General features: G+C 37.0%; 1 protein-coding gene across 4 annotated transcripts in view; it reads left to right on the forward strand.

Annotated features, from left to right (window-relative positions):
• Positions 1-3,100: 3,100 nt before the first annotated feature.
• Positions 3,101-22,536, forward strand: part of LOC121652866 (arf-GAP with coiled-coil, ANK repeat and PH domain-containing protein 2-like) — a 43,786-nt gene continuing 24,350 nt past the window's right edge. For all 4 annotated transcript variants that reach the window (XM_042005938.1, XM_042005941.1, XM_042005939.1 and 1 more), the window contains exons 1-5: positions 3,101-3,514; positions 14,018-14,075; positions 16,705-16,824; positions 17,404-17,457; positions 21,169-21,227. In XM_042005938.1, coding sequence (XP_041861872.1) covers positions 3,462-3,514; positions 14,018-14,075; positions 16,705-16,824; positions 17,404-17,457; positions 21,169-21,227 — 344 coding nt within the window. In that variant the 5' untranslated portion in view covers positions 3,101-3,461. The remainder of the gene's footprint in view (positions 3,515-14,017; positions 14,076-16,704; positions 16,825-17,403; positions 17,458-21,168; positions 21,228-22,536) is intronic.

The following is a 22,536-nucleotide window of genomic DNA, read 5'->3' on the forward strand; positions in this document are numbered from 1 at the left end:
CACAATGTCAGAAGCGTCTTACCTGGGCTAAAGAAAACGTTAACTGGTCTGTTGAGCAGTGGTCCAAAGTGCTCTTTTCTCATTTGGAAATAAAGGTCCCAGAGTCTGGAGGAAGAACTGAGAGGAAACAATCCATGAAGTTTCCACAGTATGTGTTAATTTGGGAAGCCATGTCATCTCTGGTGTTGGTCCACTGTGCTTTATAAAGTCCAGAGTCAACGCAGCCGTCTACCAGGAGATTTTAGAGCGCTTCATGCTTCCTTCAGCAGGAGATGCTGACTTTATTTTCCAGCAGGACTTGGCACCTGCCCACACTGTCAAAAGAACCAAAATCTGGTTCAGTGACCAAGGATTACTGTGCTCGATTGGCCAGCAAACTATCCTGACCTGTACCCGATAGAAAGTGTATGGGACATTGCCAAAAAAAAAAATGAGACATGAGACTGAGCAATGCAGAAGAGTTGAAGGCTGCTATTAAAGCATCCTGGTCTTCCATTACACCCCAGCAGTGCCACAGGCTGATAACATCCATGCTATGCTGCACTGAGGCGACAATTCATGCAAAAGGGGCTCAAACCAACTACTGAGTTCAAATGCATGACTATACTCTTCAGATGGTCGACATTTCTGTATTCAAAACCCCATTATTATTATTATTATTATTATTATTATTATTATTATTATTGTTATTAAAAAAATTTTATTTTTTTATTTTTTTATTTTTTTCATGTAAAATTTTAATTTTCTGAGATTTTGATTTTTGGCTTTTCATAAACTGTAAGTGGATTGAAGGGTCTTTTCCTTCTGTCTGTGATCTTTTTGTTTCTTTTCTTCTTTCCCTTTTGCTCTTTTTGCAATTTTCCATCTTTTTCTGTCCCCTCCGGTCAGGTCCAGCAAGATTACATAGATTCCGTGATTCAAAGTAAATAAATGAATCAGATTATCAAGAGGAGCCTTACCCACAGGCCTCCCCTTGGCAGAGCAAATTTGTTCAGCACGATACAGCAACCAGATTATCATTTTGCTTGCTATGATGCTGGACAGGACAAGTAAAAAAAACAAACAAACAAATAAATAAATAAATAAACTGTAAGCCATAATTATCAAAATTATAACAAATGCTTGAAATATCAAATTTTGTATGTAATGAGTATATATATATATATATATATATATATATATATATATATATATATATATTCTATTCTATTCTATTCTATTCTACAGTCATTTAGCAGACGCTTTTATCCAAAGCACTTACATTTGAGAGTAAGAACAACACAAGCATGAATTCAAACAAGATGGGACATCATAATTAAGTGATAGTCAAACTGCTTTGAGTCCAGTTGGACCCAGGTGCTGTCATGTAGTGCTAGAGGCAGTGCATATAATTTCTTTTTAATTATATATATATATATATATATATATATATATATATAACAGTTTAACTTTCACACATATGTGTGTGTGTGTGTGTGTGTGTGTGTGTGTGTGTGTGTGTGTGTGTGTGTGTGTATTAGTTTCACCTGTGTATACACATATCTATATTCTGAGTGGTCATAGTCCATCTCAGAATCTGCAACCTGTCTTATTGGGTGAAATAAACACTGGAAGTTCCTCTCCTTTACCACCGGATGTCTCTGTTACACAACACAGTCTCCATCCCGCAGGATTTCCAGTAATGGGATAAAGCTTGAGTCAGTGTTCTCAGATTATCCTGCATGTTTGGTCTGGTGTTTGTTCACAACTAATAATGAAATCATCGTTTGGTGTCTCGTTCAACCGCAGAGCAGCTTTACGAGCGGTGATTGGATTTGCGTCATTTTCTTCGGACAAAATGTTAACTGTTTAATACATTTGTTCGCTTTACGCCCCGTGTGTGTGTGTGTGTGTGTGTGTGTGTGTGTGTGTGTGTGTGTGTGTGTGTGTGTGTGTGTGTGTGTGTGTGTGTGTGTGTGTGTGGTTTGGTTTGGTTTGGTTTCACAACACAGATACAGACACTGCAGGAGAGTATTGTGAAAGTATGAAACGGGGTTGCTGGGTTAAGTCCAATGGATCAGGAAGCGCCTGTCAATTGATACAAAGATCGTGTAGCCGAAGACAGACCTTTCACTCTTACGTTGTTTGATCACCTTCAGCAAAGCAACCTTAGAAGCAGAAAGAAAGACTAAAGAGACGGCATGACACGAAAGAAATAATCACCCATCACTATATATATATATATATATATAATTTGTTGTTGTGCTCTTAAATTTCTGATTCATGTCCCCTTGCCCTCACTTTTGCTGTGTTATTTTGAGTCTGTTTTTAGTGGTTTTAAAGTCCCTTTCTGGTCAGCTTTAATGTCTTAGTCGCTGTTCTGAGTCATTTTAAGTTTCTTTGTAGTTATTTTGATTCTGAGTAGTTCTACTTGTATGTGTTTTGAGCTTCACTAACATTGACACTTGTTTTGTATGGCCACTTTGCAGTTCAATCAATCAATTTTTTTTTCTAAAGCACACTTCATACAAAAAATTTGTAACACAAATTACTTTACATCTTCAGGTAAAGCAATTAAAAAACAAAAATAAACAATATAAAGCAAAAAAAAAACAAAACAAAAAAAAAAAAAAAAAACAACAACAACAACAACAACAAACAAACAAAAAAACTAAACAAAACAACAAAAGCTACCAGCTAGCATAAAAATTAAAGCCAGCCACATCTCATTTTACCCAGCTGACTGATTTGAATGTCTTTGGCCTCTTATGTCTGGTTTGAGACTGTGTGATTCTTTGTTGTTTTTAGCATCTTGATTAGAAATGACACTTTAATAGACAAATAATAAAAAGATAAACTCAACTGGTCCCCCAAGCCTCCTTTGGCCCCCGAGCTGGTGTCTTATGGGCAAATTCAGTTTATCTGTTCTGATCCACAACTTACTAAACGTCTACGACTAATATGACAATCAAAGTGAAAAGAGTTTGAAATGTAAGTTCAAATTGTGACTTTACAAAGAACTTAGCAAGTTAGGTTGTTTTCTTGAGTCGTGACTTGAGGCATTTTAACGACTCATGCGCACGCAAGGTGCGATGAGCATTGTCTTCATTTATAGACGATCTCTCTGTGTTGGAGCAGTTGGAGAAAAGCTGCTCTCCCGCTGGCTGCTATGACCGAGCTACCGGACGACACTTTCCGTTTTCAGCAGTGACCGCTACGTCTCAGACAGTTTTGTGACCATTTTGGCCGGTATACATTAAAACCAAGCGTCGTTTATGACTGCAGTCGCGCTACTTTTTATTCGTAACTGCTGGCCTCTGAGGCTAGCTGGCTAGCGGAGCGGTGACAGAGTAGAGCCAGCTGGTCGGACAGGGGAACAGTAACGTTAGCAAACAAGCTAATTAGCCAGAAAGACTGAGCCTGGATTACTGTGTTTAATCAAGAAAGAACACAGGTCTGCGGGTTCACCCACTGCTACAAAGATGAAGATAACTGTGGATTTTGAGGAATGTCTGAAAGACTCCCCACGATTCAGGTGAGTGATGACAGTCAAGCTTTTGTCCCGTTTTGAGGATATTTTATTTAACGTTGGGAAAAGTATGCAGCTAGCTGTGTGCACGCTGATCAGCAGTAAGCTGCTAGCCGTTTGTTGCCTGCTACTTTTCTATTTTTGTCTCAAAGAAAGCTGGATCCAGCCAGGGAGCTGCTGGCGGGGCAAGAAAACCAAACACAAACTCACTGAATGGTTTGATCTCAAATGTGGCCAGGAGAGTTGCTTAATTGCCTGTTGTCTTTATATAATTAATTTAAAGATAGGAATCTGTATTAAATATGAATACAGGAAATAATAGGATGTGCCAGTAGCCTTCACTGGCATGGCATCGAATGACACAATTTAAGTGATTTGTTTTAATTTTAATGTTTTTAAAATTTAATGTGTAATTGTTTTAGTTATATACAAATTATATCGCTGTTGTAAATCAATGTAATCTAATCTGATTCCCGCAAAGAAATATAACCTACCCTAAGAATTCCTAAAATCCAAACTATTTAAATAACCCATTTTATCATAAAAAAATAAAAAGAAAGTAAACCAAACAAACAAAAAGCTTGTAAAGTCAAATGACCCTAAATAGGAAGTTATATAAGAAAATGTGTGTACCTCTTACTCCAAATGTGGTAAAAGTTGATAAAACTGACTACCTTAGACTGTTGGATTTATTATCTGCAATTTTCTGTTTTCAGATTTTCTAGATGTAACCAAAACTAAAATTATTTAGCTTTTTAGGTGTTAAAAACATCAATCTGCTGAGTTTGTGCACTTAAGCTTCATTAACTAAATGATTAGTAAGCCGTTTTTTGTAGATTTTTGTTGTATTTGATTGACAAATCTTTCAGCCACGGTTGGTAGGACCCTTGTAGTCCCAGTGAGCTTCTAGCATTGGTCATATGATGTAATCCCCGAGAGGGGTGTCATTTCTGACGTCATCACTCATGTCTACTTTCTTTCACTTCTTCAAGCCGTGTGAGAGGTGAAAAATGGTTTCCTCAGAGCTCTCTGCCCTCAAATTGCTTTGCATTCTCTGGTGTTTTGAGAAAGCTGCTCCCTCCTCCTTCCTCTGTCAGCCCCCACACTGCTGCTGCAGCATCCTCTCCCAACAAAACAAGGAACAGATGTTAGAAAGTTGTTTGTAGAAAAATTTAGTGTTTTTTTTTCCAGGAGTATTTCCTTATGGATCATATTCAGAGGGTTTAAGAAAGGTTAAGTTCCCAGTCAGTTGCATTTCTAAATAAGCTACCACCACATGACCGTTACAGTTGATGTATCCGGTCAAACCTAAACTGTGGCAGATGGTTGGTCTTTTAAGTGTTGTAACAACATAGTCATCTCTCTAGCTTCTTCTTTCTCTTCATTCTTTAACATCATTATATGAATGCTTGTTCGACATTTGTGGATAACCGAGGGCTGCATCACTGCAGACAATTTGACGCTGGCTCTATCAGTGACTTATAGGTTTTAGCCAGACCACAGACAGAATCTGTGGTAAATGTATGTTGTTTTTATTGAAACTGACACTTTTAACTGATTACTTTCATTCCATTTATGATACACTAGCCTTGATTTTCACATACCTTTTGAAAGTCATTCATTTGTATAAAAATCTTCCGTTACTCTTTATAGAAAAATTAAAAAGCTGGCCATTGCTAATCTGGTCTGAAACTTATTGGAATTAGGACATGTCACCACCATCTACCAGCCAACTTCACTCATTTATTACAATTTCCAGATGGGCTTTTTTTCTTTCTTTTTTTTTTTTTTGTAAAATTATAGGTGAATAAAAATAAACTGCAACTCTTTGAAACCCTCCATTTAACTAAAAATAGTAAAAAGACAACATCTCCTTCATTAAAACTGAGAGATGCTATTGCTCGTTTGAAAGCCAGCATCCTAATGGTATGCAGGTGAATTTGTGCAAACAGCAGGGATGACTGTGAAATCTGTGAAAGCATCAGTAAGCTGAAGGTGACATGTGCATCACATTAACATTGTCAAGACACCAGTACAGGTTTTTATTTTTTAGTCCAGTGTATTCAGAGGCTGAGGCATAGTTTTATTTTACAGTAAATTGAAATGAAAAAAAGAAATATTTTATTAATCCCCTCACATAATAACTTGCAATAGTTTTCTATAAAAACCATCAGGTTTTCATATAACTGCGCCTCCTGAATGTCAACACCATGAACAGTCTGGTTAATAATGTCTCAGATTGTAAGCCACTTCCCATGATGTCCAGCTAATGCTTTCTGTAACCTTTGTTCTTTCAGAAAACCATCTGTCAGTGTTTCCTGTCTTAAACTTAGTTAAGAGACACAGTCACAGCACCGTTTTCTATTTTGTTTTACTCTCAGTTGTGTCAGATTTGGTCAGAGAGGAAAACAGAACGGGAGAGAATGAATAAAAACATGGAATATACACCAGCATGGAGACGCTCTCAGTTGCTCAACATCTGTTTCCATTTTAGTGTTTGCTTTTAACTTTGTGCCACAGAATATGGAGCCCCCAAATGTAGAGAGGGTTGTTTTTAAGTGGTAATTTGGCACACCCGCATGTTTTTTTTTTTTTTTTCCCTACTCTCATCCTCACTTTAGTTGGGAAACTGTCTTCAGTTATAAACCATGTGATCAGCTTGGAGGAAAGATACCAGTGCACATAAAAACAAAAAACTGTATTTTTGGCATTAACCCTAGTAGCCTAGTTTTCCACTTGAGAATGACGTTGAACTTGGTCTCGAGAGCGTTCCCTGGTTCCTGTTCAAGTATGATGGCTGAAAAATCTCTTTATACTGCTGTGGCTTTACTCCTCACATGTGGATGTCTTTCCATCTTACAGAGTATTTAGGAAACCTACAACTTGCGCTGTATTTTTCTTATTAAATTGTTTTGATTGTGTTGGTAGCTTAAGAACCATAATGATGACTTGGAATTTCCATGAGCCGATCCAGCATGCAACAATGCAAAAAAGGAAGGGCAACCTCAAGAGATTAGAGCAGAAAGGACATTTTTTTTTCAAGCTTACAAGACACGATCTGCCCAGATGTCAGCTAATTTCTATAATTGGCAGTAACATTTCTTCCTGTCTGCACTTTCATTTTAACCATTAAAACACAATGGCAAGTTTCAGATTGGTTTAGCTGATACTCAGCTTGGCCTGCTGCCGTCATATGAAGTCAGTGGTTGAACATCTTCTGTTGCTGTTTTCCCCTGAGTCAATGACAGCAGCTGCAGAGCCAACAGATCACAGACGTGTCTTATACAAATCCCAGAGCCTGATGGGAGCTTTCAAACTGAGATACAGCCTGATTATTTCAACAGGGGAGTCCAGCTGTAAGATGCTGGGCTTGTTGCTGTTTGATTTAATTAAGCTGTGGTTTATTTCCTCTTAATGACCATTAATAAAGGCTCATAAATGTGAGGAATTGCACTGCTGTGTGTGTAGCTCTGCAGCCTGGTTTTACTCTGCATTTCTGCAAGTGTGGGGCAGAAATACAGTTAGATAAACTATGGTTTAAATGTACCTTATTTTATTTTCAGTGGTAGTACACTGATGCTATTGAAAAGGGAAATTAAAGCAATTTTTGTATTTCACCTTCTGTAAAATTTAGGGCTTAAACTTGACACTGTTAAAGGTGACTTTTTATAGATCTGGGATTACTTCTTTTAAATTGTTTTCTCTCAACATAAACAACACATATTAGCCTGTCAATCCCATTCACTCCACAGTCTTCTCTGTAGACACTGAAAATGCTTAGTTTCCACCCTCTCCCCAGTGTTTCCTTCCTGCAACATGAAGCTGACGTAGAAACACCCGAGGATGTATACCAAATGAAGAATTAGCTTTAATGTTCACTAATTACGACACTGGGGTGAATTCCCCAAAGCTGGTAAGTGTTTAAATGGAAGCAATGACTTCATCTTGTTGATGTTGTTGACACGTGTCAGATGGTGGGCTTTTACCACAGCAGGACACCCCCCAACCGATGTTACCACTTCTCCACTTTGTAACAATTACAGGATCTACGTCATGGCACTGAAGCTCACTCCATTCTTCACATGTCCATCCACAGCAACAGCTTCACAGTGTTGAATTGTTTTTACTTGTCCACCACTATTTTTTCAGTCCCCTTTTATGCCCAGCTAGCAGCATTTGTGTCAGATATTAAAAAGAACATATAATCATCTTCCTGTATTTCAGCTTTCTGATATGTCTTTATTTGTTGTGTTGGATTCTGAATTATGTTGCCCTAACAAGTTTGAGAGCAGAGTAATATACTTGGTCTGTAACCAAAGATTACTTCACTTTTATTTTTTGTTTAGATTATTTTCTTCATGGATTGATTCTATTTTAGGTGTATTGTCTAAGAGATAGTCATGCTAAACGGCCATCAGAATTTATCTCTGCTTTGTTTTTAAGGTAGTCAACTTCTTCTTGTCTTATCACCTAATGACAATCAAATATAAATGTTTCCCAAATTTCTACAACCAATACAGAGTACAAACCAAACAAGGAAATTTCAAAGTCCATCATTGGAAAATCCTCCAATTAGACGACAGCAATAATCTGTGAGGAGCAGATGGTCTTAGAGTGTCGGCTTATGTCTTTGAAGTGCTGCTCTCTGTGCCACGGGTCCCTAGAAGACTCCATTGAGCTGACTGTGTGAATGGTAAACCTGTTCAGCCACCTCACTTTTGCATGCAGAGCTGCTGGCCAGCTCCCAACAGCCACACAGAGCTCCAGAGGAAGCACTCTTTGTTTTGAAGTATGGTCACTGAGTCATTGCAGAATGATAAGTTATCTGTTTTTGTAGAACATTTTAAGGCAGCTAGCACTGTAATAATCCAAGACTCAGTCCATTTATGTTCTTTATGTTGGTTGGTTGGTTGTTGGCAGTGTGTGAATCTTAGTCACCCACTGTAAAAATAACACCATTTTATGTGGATGTTTACTCACAAGAACTACTTTAACTTGAGCCAGACTTTCCATTAATAGATGCTTCAGACTGTTGAAGTGTTTTAACTTTATTCAGAAGCCAACAGATTTTAAATTCTCAGCAAATCTGTGTCATTGAAGATGGATTTCTATCTGAAAGTACTTGTATAAAGATATAAACAGGCAGAGTTTAAGATTTTGTAGTGTGCATACATTTGAGCCACTGGACCATTTTTAATCCAAACCGGTGATATCTCTTCTAGGCGTGTTCTGGATCTTTGTCTGGCAAGCTTTTAGCGTGCTCTCAATCATCATACAGAAAGCCAAGATCCAAACATTTCCTCCGTGGTGCTGAATTGGCCTCTTTCTAACTGATGTGGGTTTGCATGGCGGGTTTTTATGTTCCTTCCTCATTTTCATTGGCTGTAGTCTTCTTTTATACCACACTTTTCTCTTTATTTAGCTTCACCCTCACACCCAAACACTTAACTCAGGATGTTCTAGTTCCCCAGTTTACGTTGTTTAACGTAGTTAAGAAGCTAGTAATCATATGTTGTAGTTACTTTAAATGTTATGCTGGAATTTATGCCTTTCAACCAAGCTTAATCAGGAAGAGAGATTCCTCTTTTGGCTATAAAATTAATCAAATATGGTGATTTTGATTTAACTTGGAGCAGATTGTGTTGGTAAAACCAAACATTGTAGTCACTTCAAATTAACATGAACTTTTTTTCATTTATTCCTTTTTAATACTTTTTTTTTTTCACTGTTAAATAGCAGAATATAAACATCAGTGTTTGGTTATTTAGAAATGCATAATATTTTTGTGTTCTTTATGAAGTCAAATTTGAAAGAGACAGATGAAGCAAAAACATAGGGGTAAAATATGTCCTGAAGGTTGTTTGCTCCATTCGACTTCTTTGTGATAAGATGGTCTCCAGATTACATCTACTGCACTTTAGTTTGTTTTGCTCCCCTGTTTTGGGTGCTGTCACTGCTGCTTCTTGTTCCTTCACTGCATGAAGTCAGATATCAGATGTAAATTTGCACCAAGAGCAGAGCACCTGCATCATCCAGGCTCTTCTTATCACCTGTCTATTATTCACATGTGGGCTTTTAGAAGGTCCAAGTTGCTTGATGCCATAACCTGGTGTTTTGACAGCATTGTAGTTATGTTAAGAAAATAGATGATTGTGATGTAGAAAAACACGTGTTCCCCTGTTCACACTAATACTTTTTTACATGATATCTAACTGCTTCGGCACTTAAAAGAGCTTCATAGTGGCCATTAGAAGATCTTTAGACTTTTTCAAAACTTATGAGTCAGTGATGTTTGCACTTTGTATTTCATTAAGAACAAAGATTTTGTGAGTGGCTTATCTTCAGCTTAAAACATAGTACATGTATCTGGTGCATCCATCTCTGAGTTTCTTATTTATACTCCTTGTTATGTTTTAAAAACTCAAGATAAAGAGCATGTCATTTCTTTTTATATGCTCTTAATTGTAGGGATTGTGGCAGTCTAAATACAGAAGAAAAAAGGTAGTTTTATCTGCAGAGCAATAACAAACTAAGATGATCAACAAACTTAGTTCAATCCAGAATGAAGATATAAAGTCAGCAGGTAGGGCACATATTATACATGATGTATAACCACATACAACCATCGCTAATTCATACTTCATGTGATGCGGCTGTAGAGTGTTTGACTGCACAAGTAAAATGCTCGTGTAGCATTTTAAAGAACAAGGAAATAGCAAGTTTTGGACAAAATATAACATTTTTAACAAGCCTAATACATAAATTGAATAAATGAGACAAATTAGAGAAAAAAATTTCCAGTGTTGTGCTCTTTGGTGATCACACTTATCTTAAATCTACAACATGTTATGAGGAATAATATCTACTTGCTCTTTATACATTTGTCCAAGGTGGTGGCCCATCACTAACTTAACTCTATCAAATACCAAATGGCTCATAATCTGTTAACTTGCATAACTTTCCCTGCATTCACAAACCTAATTTTTTACTTTTTAGTATGCTAAAGCCAACAGTTTAATTCAGTCCAGGCCCACGGTGTTGCTCAATAAGCGGAATATCAGCTGAAGTTGCTAAACTGAGGACTGCTCTTGTTTTTTCTGAAGTTTCCTTCTGTGTCTTTACCATCAATACTCACTGCATCATCCTGAACACTGTTTCCTGGGTAGAAAATAAAAACCTGTGTGTGTATGTGTGTGTTGGAATTGAAAGCCAGTGTTGTTTGTTCTCTTCTCTTTTCCTTTTTTGCTCATTATCCAGCCTCATACTGGACACACTCCAAGGTCAGATCTGTGAAGCAATGGCCCAAACTATAATTTGCCAGGGCCCCTCTTTTTCTTATTCTCTTGTCAGCACTTTCACACAGGTCCAGCCTACAGGCTCAAGTTTCAAGATCATAGGAAAATGGTTGTTTTAGTGGTTCCATGCAAAGTCAGCGTGCAACTGACATAAGAATAAGCTTGATTTCTAAGGCTAATTTTTCTGTATCGATTTTTCAGGGAGGAGATGGTTGAATGCACCTGACTTTTTCCACAACCTTCTGCTTTTCAATTTATTCATGTTCCTTATATCATTGCTGCATGCATTCAGCTGCTTACTCCTTAGCAGAGAGGTTAGGTACCTCAGAGTTTGTAGGGCCAGGATTGAAGAGATATTAGATAACTTCATATATTTCATATAGAAAAAAATTAAAAAGGTCAAATGCTCTTGAAGCCACAACATTTAGTCAGTAGGGCAGTTCTGATTCAGGGTGACTCATCTTAGAAGTTCACTTTGCCCTTGGCAATAAACAAAGCCAAAAAAGGGGGCTGTAACAAGTTCTTAAGCTTTGACCCGGGTTAATGCGCGTGTGAGAGAGGCAAGCTCTTTATTGCTTTTGACCCTGTTCTTGCCCTCCTTGTCTACTAAAGTCCTTACTTCATTCTGCTTTGTTTGGGTTGCTATCAACATCTCATAAAGAGGATTAATATGCTGTTCCCAAGCTGAAAGACCTTTTCTTAGACTGGGCTTGTTGAATTAAGAACTTCACATAAAAATGAAACTTAATCTAGTGCATGTTCATTTTCAGGTATATATTAAAGCATACAAGCACAACAAAGTCACTTTTTTGGCAAGTTCTTTTTTCGTCATAAAGCACAGTGGCAGCAAGGTTCTGAGGGAATGTAAAACTTTTTTCACACATAGGATAAATAACATTAATGACCTAATCAGTCTGATATGTTCACTTTTACATTAATGTTTCTTGTGCTTCATGTAGAAATGCCTGTCAAACCCAAGGTGAAATGTCTGAAAGTGAGTTATATCTCTTTAAGTCCTCTGAAGGTCTTTTCACTTTTCCATCAGGGACTGATGCACCTATTTTGCAAAGTGGTGTCATGTAAAAGTGCAGGGGCAGCATGGAGGTAGGGGGTGGCCGGGGGGGGGTTGAAGCTGATCTGCTGCTGATGCATGTTTCACTTGGCAAGGGAGGTAATAAGAAAGACATAACAAGGTTGCTTCATTGTTTGCTCACATAAATTAAACCAGCATTATGGAACTTGCCAGTCTAATCAAGGGTGCTGTCGTCACAAAGCCGATTTCCAAAATGTTGACTTGATGTCTGTGAGCGTGCACTGATGGAGGTCTAAGCTGCCTACAGTATGTTTGTTTGGCTTGTGTGAATTACAGAGAAGGAATAGCAGTGAATAAACAAGGATATTTTATCAATTTCTCTGACAATAAGGCACAACCAATATGTGAAAAGGGCTAGTTTAACAGTTTTTTCTATTTTTTTTTACATATTTATGCTTAATGTATAGTTAGTGCTACATTTATGAGGGTGTAACTGCACTAAAATAACAGCACAGTTATGAACTCAAGAGAAATATGTTTGCTTTACCCGAGGATACAGTCTCCACTGTTATTGCTGTTAATGAGATAAGAAGCTATAAACATGTTTTGTCATAAACATTAATAAGAGGCTGTCAAACAAGGAGCATGGCGTTATGATAGCAGCAGTTGAAACTGACGTATAATTAGAGAGTAAAATCTTTAGCTGCAGCTAAAACACTGAGATTCCTCTAACAACTGACCATATGTCAAATTAACCTACTGCTGCAGCTCAGGACTGTGCTGTCCTTAAAGTAATGCATAAATATTCGGTGCATGTTAAGTAAGAAAAACTGCAGCCAGTTGCAGAAAAAGCTCTTCATCACACAAATAAAACTTGAGTTGTATCTTGCCAGCCACCTTCTGAAGCACAGTTAAACACACATGGACACACATCCTCATATCTCCACACAACATACCAGGAAACATTTGCACGTTTTTGGTTGAAGTCCGTGTTCTAACAAAAGAAAATTTACTTTATAATAAAAATCAAGTCATTTCCTTCTTCTGGAAACTTAACCAGGATCTGTTCTTGGTTCTTGGTTATATGGTGGTGGTCAGCACTGTCACCTCACAGCAACATGCTTTTTGGTTTGAATCTCAGCTGATGTTTGCATGTTTAAAACCATGCATGTTGGATTAATTTGTGATTCTAAACTGACCCTCTAGGAGAAAATGTGAACCTGCATAAGTGCGTCTTGTTTGTCTCCATCAATCACAACAGCTGCTGGCATGGGCTTCAGCCCCCACCACCCTGAATAAGATAAAGCAGGTGTAAAAAAAAAAATAAAATGGATGAATGTTGCATTATTGGGCTGAAATCCTTTTGGAGAAACAAATGGAGAGGGTGAATGCTTTCATTGCTTTGAGGGGCGACTTCTTGATTATTACTTTAAAATCATTATTAACACTAAATATTTGTAAATGTGGAACACTGGATAATGAAATGTGTAAAGACCACATTTGACTTGCAAGCAAAGTTTATTTGTATAACACATTTAATTTACAAGACAATTAAAAGTGCTTTACATTAAACATTAAAAGCATTACACGTGGTTCAAAGAAGGCATTAAAAGTAGTAGAAGGCAACAAAGTAAAACTGTGTCACAGTTTCACAAATGTAGAAAAAGTAGAATATAAAGAAACTTTTTATTTAAATAAAGAATTGCATCCATACATAATACTGTGGCAGTGAAGGTAACTTACTCTTTCTCTCTTTTTTTTTAAAGTACAGTAATGTAATATACAGTTTTTACAAAATTTTTTGGGCTGCGAAGTGCTTATCAACCTTTCTGACACAGAAGTAAAGCAACAGCAGTGTGTTAAAGTGTGTAGATAAACATTAATTAAAGCGGAGACCCATTCACAGATCCTTAGCATGGATGAGCCGTTTGAGTGTCTTCTGTCCTCCGTGGTATTCTGAAGCTTGTTGATCCTGTGGAGAGCCAATCAGGGCCTCTTCTTCTAGCAAGATACCAGACCCAATTCTAGCCCTGCAGCCTGACCCAAAATGGCACTCTTGGATTTGGCTGCCTGCAGTGGTTTATGTGTCTGCACATGCTTGTCAGTTTGCTACAAGTGTCCTCCAACAGTAGTTTTTTGAGGTGCTTAACTTCAAACCTTTTGTGTTTTCTCTCCTCACAGAGCTACCATAGAGGAAGTGGAGGGGGATGTGTGCGAGTTGGAATCAAAGCTCGACAAAGTGAGTACCACCCATGAAAAACATTGCTTAATTCTTCATTTGCTCCACTGTGTGAACTGTCAGCTACAAAGGCTATTCTGTACGTGGAAAGATTCAGGCTTGTCCCTGTCCTCATCCGCAGTGTATTCCCTTGCAGACTGCAGCTTAGCAGAGACTTAAATATAATCACTGTGTGTTTATGTGCTGTAAGCATATAGGAAGAAACACCTTAAGTACAGAGTAGCATGTGTTGTAATTTGACAATTTTAGTGTTTAATTTAAGGCAAACTTACTTGTATACATCTGGTTTTATTCATAGTTTAGAAAATAGCTTGTTAGGAGTGGCTATGCTAACAATATCTGCTTATGCATGTGATGATAAACGGAGATCAAGAGCCCATATTGAGGGTGATTGATTATTATAATGTTCATGCACAGGTTAAGCTACTGACTGGGTTTGACCTTGTCATTTAAATGGATCACTGTCCCAGAATATGTGTTGGGGAGGCTAATGGAGTGAAGCATGTCTGACATCATGACCATGTGGACTGTGTGAAGAAAGAAAATTAGGCTGTATTAATCTAAACTTATACTTGACTATTTACAAAAAGTTGAACCATTTGGATAATTCGAGGTACGACTGATATAAAGTTACATTTAAGTTTGCAGACATGTACTGGTAGCTCCAGTATATTCATTTTTTCGTATATCACTAGTAGGGTTGTCAAAATGAACAATTAATCATTTAATTGCATTTGACATCGTTTGATCATGGCAGTCTAATCTAATTTTCTTTACCTGTTAAAAAACAGCTTGGCAAAACTGACAGAAATGCTAGAGTTGATTAACTGATAGTGTTAACACTCTGTGACAGCGTTATCATATTGTACCCCTCTCCTTTTGCTGTGGATATGGCATATCTGGACATTTTTTCTTAAAAAAAGGCAAACTGATACTGACTTCTTTTTACTTTTTAATAATTTTCATTTATGAGTATTATTCTATGTAAGGCTAAGGTGAATTAAAAACAATATGTGGGCTAGTAAAAAGCAGAATAAAAATGAAGAAATACTAACAATTATTGCTATAATTTTTATGAGAAATAAATAAAATAATCATAATAGTCCTAATATATAGTCCTAGTATATTGTTTAAATCATACTCTTCAGTGAGCTACTTTACATTTAACCTTACTTTGTGTTTAACCTAGCATAGTGATAACCAAATCAACTAAGGATGATAAACTGGCGTTGTACTGACAGCATAAAAGTCCCTCCTCCCAACGGATCCCTGCAGAGTTGAGAGTATGTTCACAAGCTTAGAGCGAGACCTTGAGCTTGGAAGAACCAGCCTCATTGTTCCTGGACTTGCAATCTTGGAGTTCCACCCTCCTCCTCACCCCACCTCTGTGACTCAGCCCCGGCCTCATTTCCCCTCTTGCTGTGGAGAGGAAGGATCTGCCAGAGAGTGGGTGTGCTTGCGTGCATGTGTACGGCTGTAATAGTGTATATGTCACCCACTTCTTGGGTGGAGTCGTGCCTAAAGAGACCAAAGTTCAGCATATTTTTTTTTTTGTGGAACTTGCTATTTGACTGACCAGTACAAACACAGAAATGTTGAATGAAGAAGAAAACACTCTTTCTAAAAGTGTGAAAACTAAATCTGACTTTTAAAGCCTGTACTCAAAATATATTGTTTAAATGATTGAGACAATGAATAAGTAGCTTTGTTGTGTCTTACTGCTGATTAAATATGATTTTAAGGATGCTTACGTTTTCTTTGTATTTTGTAATTTAGACAAGAAAATAATGAAAACAAAATAAAAAAAAATCCTTCTGTAAAATAGAAATATGTTTATATTTCGCTGGACAGTAAACTATAAGTGTAACCTCATGTAGCAGAACGTAGAAAAGGGCCGTGGTATTATAAATCTCATATAACTGTATTAATCAGTGAAGGCAGCTGCCAAGAATTTTGTATTTGCTGCAGATCCACTTTCAGGCTCTGTGTAATCTTTGTGGGAGTGGATAGATGAAACGCTGCCAGACTTTTCCCCGAGATTACATAACCTGAAAATCTCTTTGCTTCATATGTGTCAGAAGGAAAAGAATTGTGTTAATTACCCAAGACATTTAGTAAAAACCAAGGGTGTTGTTTTACAGTGTTTTTTCACCCATACAGACTGAAGGCTTTGTTTAAAACACACAAAGTTATTCTTTGTATTATTATTATTATTATTATAACTATATAATTATAATTATTATTACAATTCTTTGCATTTTCAGCCTCTGAAAGATATTAAATATAGCTCTAACTGTAAATGATTGATTTTGCTCTCATGCTTATTAGGATTTTTTTTTTAAGTTGAAAGAGATTAAATGTCTTGACGTTGCTCCATGTCACTCCAGGCTTGAAATGTAAATGTAAAAAAAAAAAAGTAAAAAACATAAATTACTCCAGGTCATAACGGGCTCATTTTCATCTACAAGCCACACTAAATCGAATCTGTTTTTAGCTAATTATTATTATAAATAAGAGAAAATGCCCTGGAAAAAAATATCACTAAAGGTTCTTGTGTTTGTTTATTTTCTATTTATCCTCCCATCCTCCCTGATGTTTTACCTTTGCCTTTTTCTCTTTCTTATACAAGTTGGTGAAGTTATGTATTGGGATGATTGATGCTGGTAAAGCCTACAACGCAGCCAACAAGCAGTTTGTCAACGGGATCCGGGAGCTTGCCCAGCAGTCCACCAAAGATGAGGTCATTGAGGTAAACAAGAAATAATCTTGCTTGAACCATACCATCAAAGTACTCAGCTTTAGCACCTGCTGAGCTCCTTCAGCTTACTGTAAAACCTGAACAAGGTCTAAATGTAGGAACATAAAGAAACATAGATACTAAATTTGTACAGTGTAAAGAAGTCTGCGTCGCCTTCTCTGTTTGCATACATTTACTTTATTTTCTGTCTTTAGTATTCTGATGAGTTTTATTAAACATATGACTAATTTAAACTTGCGTTGTGAGTTTAGCAGAGGTCAAATTTTTCTTCATCTCATATGAATTTACTTGGCAAAGCTTCCTCCCTGCCTTACTCTTGAAGTTTGAACTTTAGCTACTGCATCTGTTTGGAAAAAAGTAACTGAGCCAAAAAGTAACTGGACCAGGGTTTCCATTTTATTACCATTAAAGACCTTTTACATACATTCCTTTGTTGTAGCATGTGACAGCAGTTTACATTTCATGCCATTTCTGCTATTTTTGTGCTTTATTGTTCATTTTTCTTACCAGTCACATGACCACATCCTCTCTCTGCCTGCCTACCTGAATATCCTTCTTCTCTCTTCACAGTCCAGTCTCACGAAGTTTGCAGAGAGCTTGCAGGAGATGATCAACTATCACACGGTATGCTGTCACTCCCATGTAGAACCGGATGCATAGTCATAATTTTTATGTATTTTTCCCCTTTGGACAGCTGGGTGATAACAAAACCCAGATGGGCTGATGCTCTAAAACGGCTCTTTAGCTGTCACATATTATATTTACTGCTGGGAAACACAGCAGCAGGCCTCCAGACAAAGGAAATGCATCTACAGAGAGAGACCAATTTCTTGAGAAATAGAAGTAGAAACTTGAAAAAAAACTAAGTTTTTCCAGTTGAATACAAGGAAAGTATCTCTATAGCTTTCATTTCCCCATTAAAAAATATAAACCAGGGTGTTGCTGAAAAACAGTGTGTGCCACTTCTCTCTCTCTCTCTCTCTTAAAAGAAGAAGGAAAAAAAAAAAAAAAAGGTGGTTAAAGGAAAGCTGTTTGGGTCTGTTGCAAAAATTTCTATTTTTTTCTCCTAACCATAATTCCAATGATAAAAAAGCTTTGGCTTCTTTTTTGGGGTGGAAAAAAAAAAGAAACAAAATGACTTTCGTCAGTATAAAAATACCCAAAACTGTATGGAAAGAGGAATTTCCTGCCTCTTAAAATCAAATCTCTCGGTACCATGTCGTGGAGCTTTGGAATTTATCTGCTGGAATAGATTCTGCATCACTGGTCTAAATGTGGTCATGGTCAAATATTCTTTGATGTGGTTGTCATCTTTCAGACAGTTAAAATAAAAAAAAAAATCTAAGAATTTAGAGTAATATTACTGTTCTGTTGGCTTTAGAGACCGTGTTGGATGTGCTGAACTTTCAACCACAAGTAATAAAGATGATGCTCTTTCCCATGTTATTGAAAGCTCCAAGCAACCCAGTTGTACAGATTTGATTATGTGACTGTTTTCTCAGAGTCCCATTGTTAGACCCCTTTCTTGTCATTCTCTGGAACGCATTAAACTGACATTTAAAAACGTAGACACTACTTTCCTGTGTTTGTCCTCTCATTAAAACTAACTTAAATGCAAAGAAGAGGCACAGGATGACCCGATAGGCTCGTGCTCTGCAGCCAATGTTCCTCTTTTGATCCCTCTTGTCTAGTCTTATCTCTGGTAACTGCATATCATCTCCAGAGTGAGTTTCCAGCCATCATTATTCTGCCATTGGTATTACATACTGTTCAGATAAACATTGAAAGTCAGAGCTGCTCTTGGACTGGAGAGAAAAATCTCAGTTTCTTTGGATTTTATATTTCATACAGTTGGTAAAGTAAATGAAAGTAGACAACATCACCTCTGTTTGTTACAGTTTTGGACAATTCATAAATTTGTTGATTCATTTGTTGAAAAAAAACCCAAAACAAAATATGATCATTGCCATCAGTTTTTTTTCATAATCCAAAAGTTTAGAAACTGCTTGATCTGATGTTGTTGATGTAGCTGGATGCAGCTTTGCATGTTGACAATGAAATACAAAACAAGGGCTAAATTTTAGATTTACATCATTGGGCTTCTGGTTGGAGGGATTATGTTTTTGTGTTGACCATCTTTCTGTCCATCCCATATGTCCTATGTTTTGTGGAAACTTCAAATATAGCAATATAGTTTACTTTGACTCCTTGATTAACTGTTTACTAGATAGATAGATAGATAGATAGATAGATAGATAGATAGATAGATAGATAGATAGATAACAGTGTATAACATGGGCATAAAAAATACCAATAAAAAGATCCTCAATCTTTTAAAAGGCATTTATACCAGTGTCCCCACAGATCAGAGAAATAGTGGATGGCACTGTATTTAATATTTGTTAACAATAAAATCATATTTTCTGATGCATTCACATGACACATAAATTTAAACATTAGATTCCTTAAAAGGGCTTGTAATGTGTTCACTCTGTGAGTCACAAACAGTTCACTAGCACTAGTCCATCTGGGCTTTTTTACCAGAAGCCGCAGAGCATCATTATAGGCAACTTTCAGTCTTTGTTGGCTAGATTTTTTAAAGTTCACCCACAGATGAGCTGTGTAGAGTGAGGTACAGTAAGCTCTAAACAAAGTTACTTTCACTCCATGCAAAGGTCTAATATGATAAATGAGATTTTTGTTTCCTGCTCTTGTATTTTCTTTTTGCAATTTGGTATTGTGTGCTTAGATTAGTTTTAGCATACTTTAACTAATCTAAAATAAGCAGGAAAAGTTTGGTTACATACAATTATTCCTTCATTTTCTCCACGTCAGCTTTTGTTACTCTTCTCATTGCTACTTTACCAAGTAACATACCACAATAAAGAATTATTCACACCTGTAGTTACTGATTCTACCTCCACCAAGAAACCACCAAACTTACAGCAACATCTCTGCTGGTAATTCTGATACTTTTTAATATCTGCCAGGAAGAAGAGCTATGGTGAAACGAGAATGTGGAACCAGCTAATTAAGGAGCAATAAGAACCTGGGGAAAATAGAGAAATGAGGAAGGGTAAACTGTTTATTCCCTTGATTTTTGTGGGTAAAGTAAAAATAACTCATCAAAATGGAAACCTCTGGAATGCTGATGAGTGAAAAAGAGTGATGAGAGTGAGTTTAATCCAGGTGTAATGCCTCAGCAGACTGAACCTACAGAAAATGAGATGCCTCAGGATTGGTTGGATAGGTTCATTAATCCAGGGAGAGAAGAACCGGTCAAACACAATAGCCCCCCCCCCCCCCCCCAAAAAAAAAAAAAACACCAACCCCACTGAGAACAGCTGGATACGCACAGGAAAGGAGCAGATTAGATGCCTTCAGAGGCAGCTTGGAAAGACTAACTCCAGCTCAAAACCATGATACCAGGACAGCATTAATAAACTCCACTGAACTTTACTTATATGTAGCACCTTTCAAGCACCGTTTCAGGTGGATTACAGTGCAAAAACAAAAATTTAACACTGAAACTGGCATTTAAAGCAAGAAGTCAAGACTAAAACAAAGAAAACCAAACTGGCAAGTTTAATCATGAATAAGCACAAGGCGATTTTTTATTTCTTTTAAACCAGTAAAAGAAATATGGGACAAGAAGACCATAATGACTCAACAGTGGAGTCTTTCCCCACCAAGTCATCTTATTAACCTTCCAGACTGCTCCCCCAAAAGCCTCTAAGAGCCACAGTGCAGGCCTGCGTGCGACTGTTACTCATCACAGGAGACTTTGACCACATCAGCTGACTGATAGGTTTTTGCCACTCAGCGATTTTTCAGCGCATGATGCACTCAAACAGTGCTCAATCTGTTTGTCAGTGGTACCCTCTTCCAGCCACACTGCTCATATTGTCTAGTCTCACAGAGAAATTGTGTTGAAGCTCTACTTAATAAGCATGTTTTTTGTTTTTCTTTTTTGCTTGCAAGCTCGTTTTTATGGAAGTTTGCAGCTGCAGGATAACAGAAGTATGACTCACAAGTAAAAATAAACAAATAACGTCATTCTTGTGTTTTGTCTTTATGAGGGGAGTTTACAGGGTCGGCTTGTTTGTATAAATTTGGCTGCTTAATTGCATCCTGAGATGTTAACAAACATCCAAATAAACAGTGAAGCTGAATGCTGACTGGCCAGTCGTGGCCTGGAAAAGAAACAGGAATGTATTAATCAGATTTTTGCTGTTTTCTTCAAGAAATTACTATATGTTTATTGCCTGATTTGTTCACCTGACTAGACAAAAATTCCTATAAAAATGAGCATTCATTCTTTTTCTTTCTTCACAGATATTATTTGATCAGGCCCAGAGATCAATCAAGACACAGCTGCAAACATTTGTAAAAGAGTAAGTATTAGCTTTCAAAAGATGAATAAAATGGAGCAGTTTATGCTCTTGAGGACCGGCCGTATTTAGATATCCTGTATCTTCCCTATAAAAATATATGCTCATGTTATAGCTAGAACAGAAACTCTGGACTGTTTATAGTTGAACATGATTATGTGATGGATATGAATGAGAAAAAAATACAGAGGAAATTGTCAACAAAAAGAAGAAGATGAAAGTATGAGAGACTAAATATGAATACATAAAATTGTAAAAATGTCTGTTCAGTTTAAGATGTACTATCTTCAGCTCAGACTATTTGTATAAGTACAGAAGGCTGTTTCAGCTCTGGTTTTTTCATCAAAAGAATTAATAATTTTTTTGCCCCCAGCTCATCAGGGCTACACCACATCAGCAGCACTCTTACTTCTAAGAGAAGGTTTTAATCAAGAGGAATATATTCCTTCACTGTTACTCAGTGGTGTCCCTGTAGCACACAGATGTGAACTCATCTCACATTGCTAAATACCACAGAAAAATATGGAACACACTTTAACTGCAGTCAGGCCCAGTAGTTTCCGTAAATACCTCTGTGTTTTAGTCTTCAGGGATTTCCAGAGTGCCAAGATTTATACAATTACTTCTGACCTGTGTGTGTGTGTGTGTGTTTTTTTTTTTTTTTGCTTATACTTCGACCACTCTTATATTCGTTCTTATTAAAGACAGCCACTTTGCCTTGACCCTTGAAAGACTGTTAAACATAAGGGAAATATCTTAGATGACTGTCTCCCCATTGTTTGTGAAAACCTGTGAACTTTTTGTTGTGTAAGAATTCCACTGCTTGTGTTGTAAGGCTTCTAAAGTGCAGGCCTGACTCTCACACACTGTATCATAGTGACACGACTTTGATTTTTTTACACAAAACATTGAAGCCTTTGAAGCCTTTATTAGGTAGTTCCACCCAACTTGGATAACAAGATAAGTAAAATCAGAATAACATAATTAACATAGAGACTGTGACAAAACAACTAAATGTATAAAACACTCATGACTGGCCAGCACTGATCTATTACAGATATATCAGTATCAGTTTGTGCATTGATATGAAATTTGGATGAATTATAAATATGTAGTTGAGTCATCCAGAAGACATTCAGTTTCCACTGTTTAAGACTCCGTGAAACAGTTAAGTTTAACTGAGGTTGTCAATGTATTTGTAATGATTCCATTTTTTCTGATATTAATCTGGCAAACTTTAAAGCTTGTAAATATGTGAATATCATCTGATATATTAGATTATCTTTTCCCCCCCAAATTCCTGTATCGGCTG

This window comes from Melanotaenia boesemani, chromosome 14, assembly GCF_017639745.1.
Source record: "Melanotaenia boesemani isolate fMelBoe1 chromosome 14, fMelBoe1.pri, whole genome shotgun sequence".
Taxonomy (NCBI): Eukaryota; Metazoa; Chordata; class Actinopteri; order Atheriniformes; family Melanotaeniidae; genus Melanotaenia; species Melanotaenia boesemani.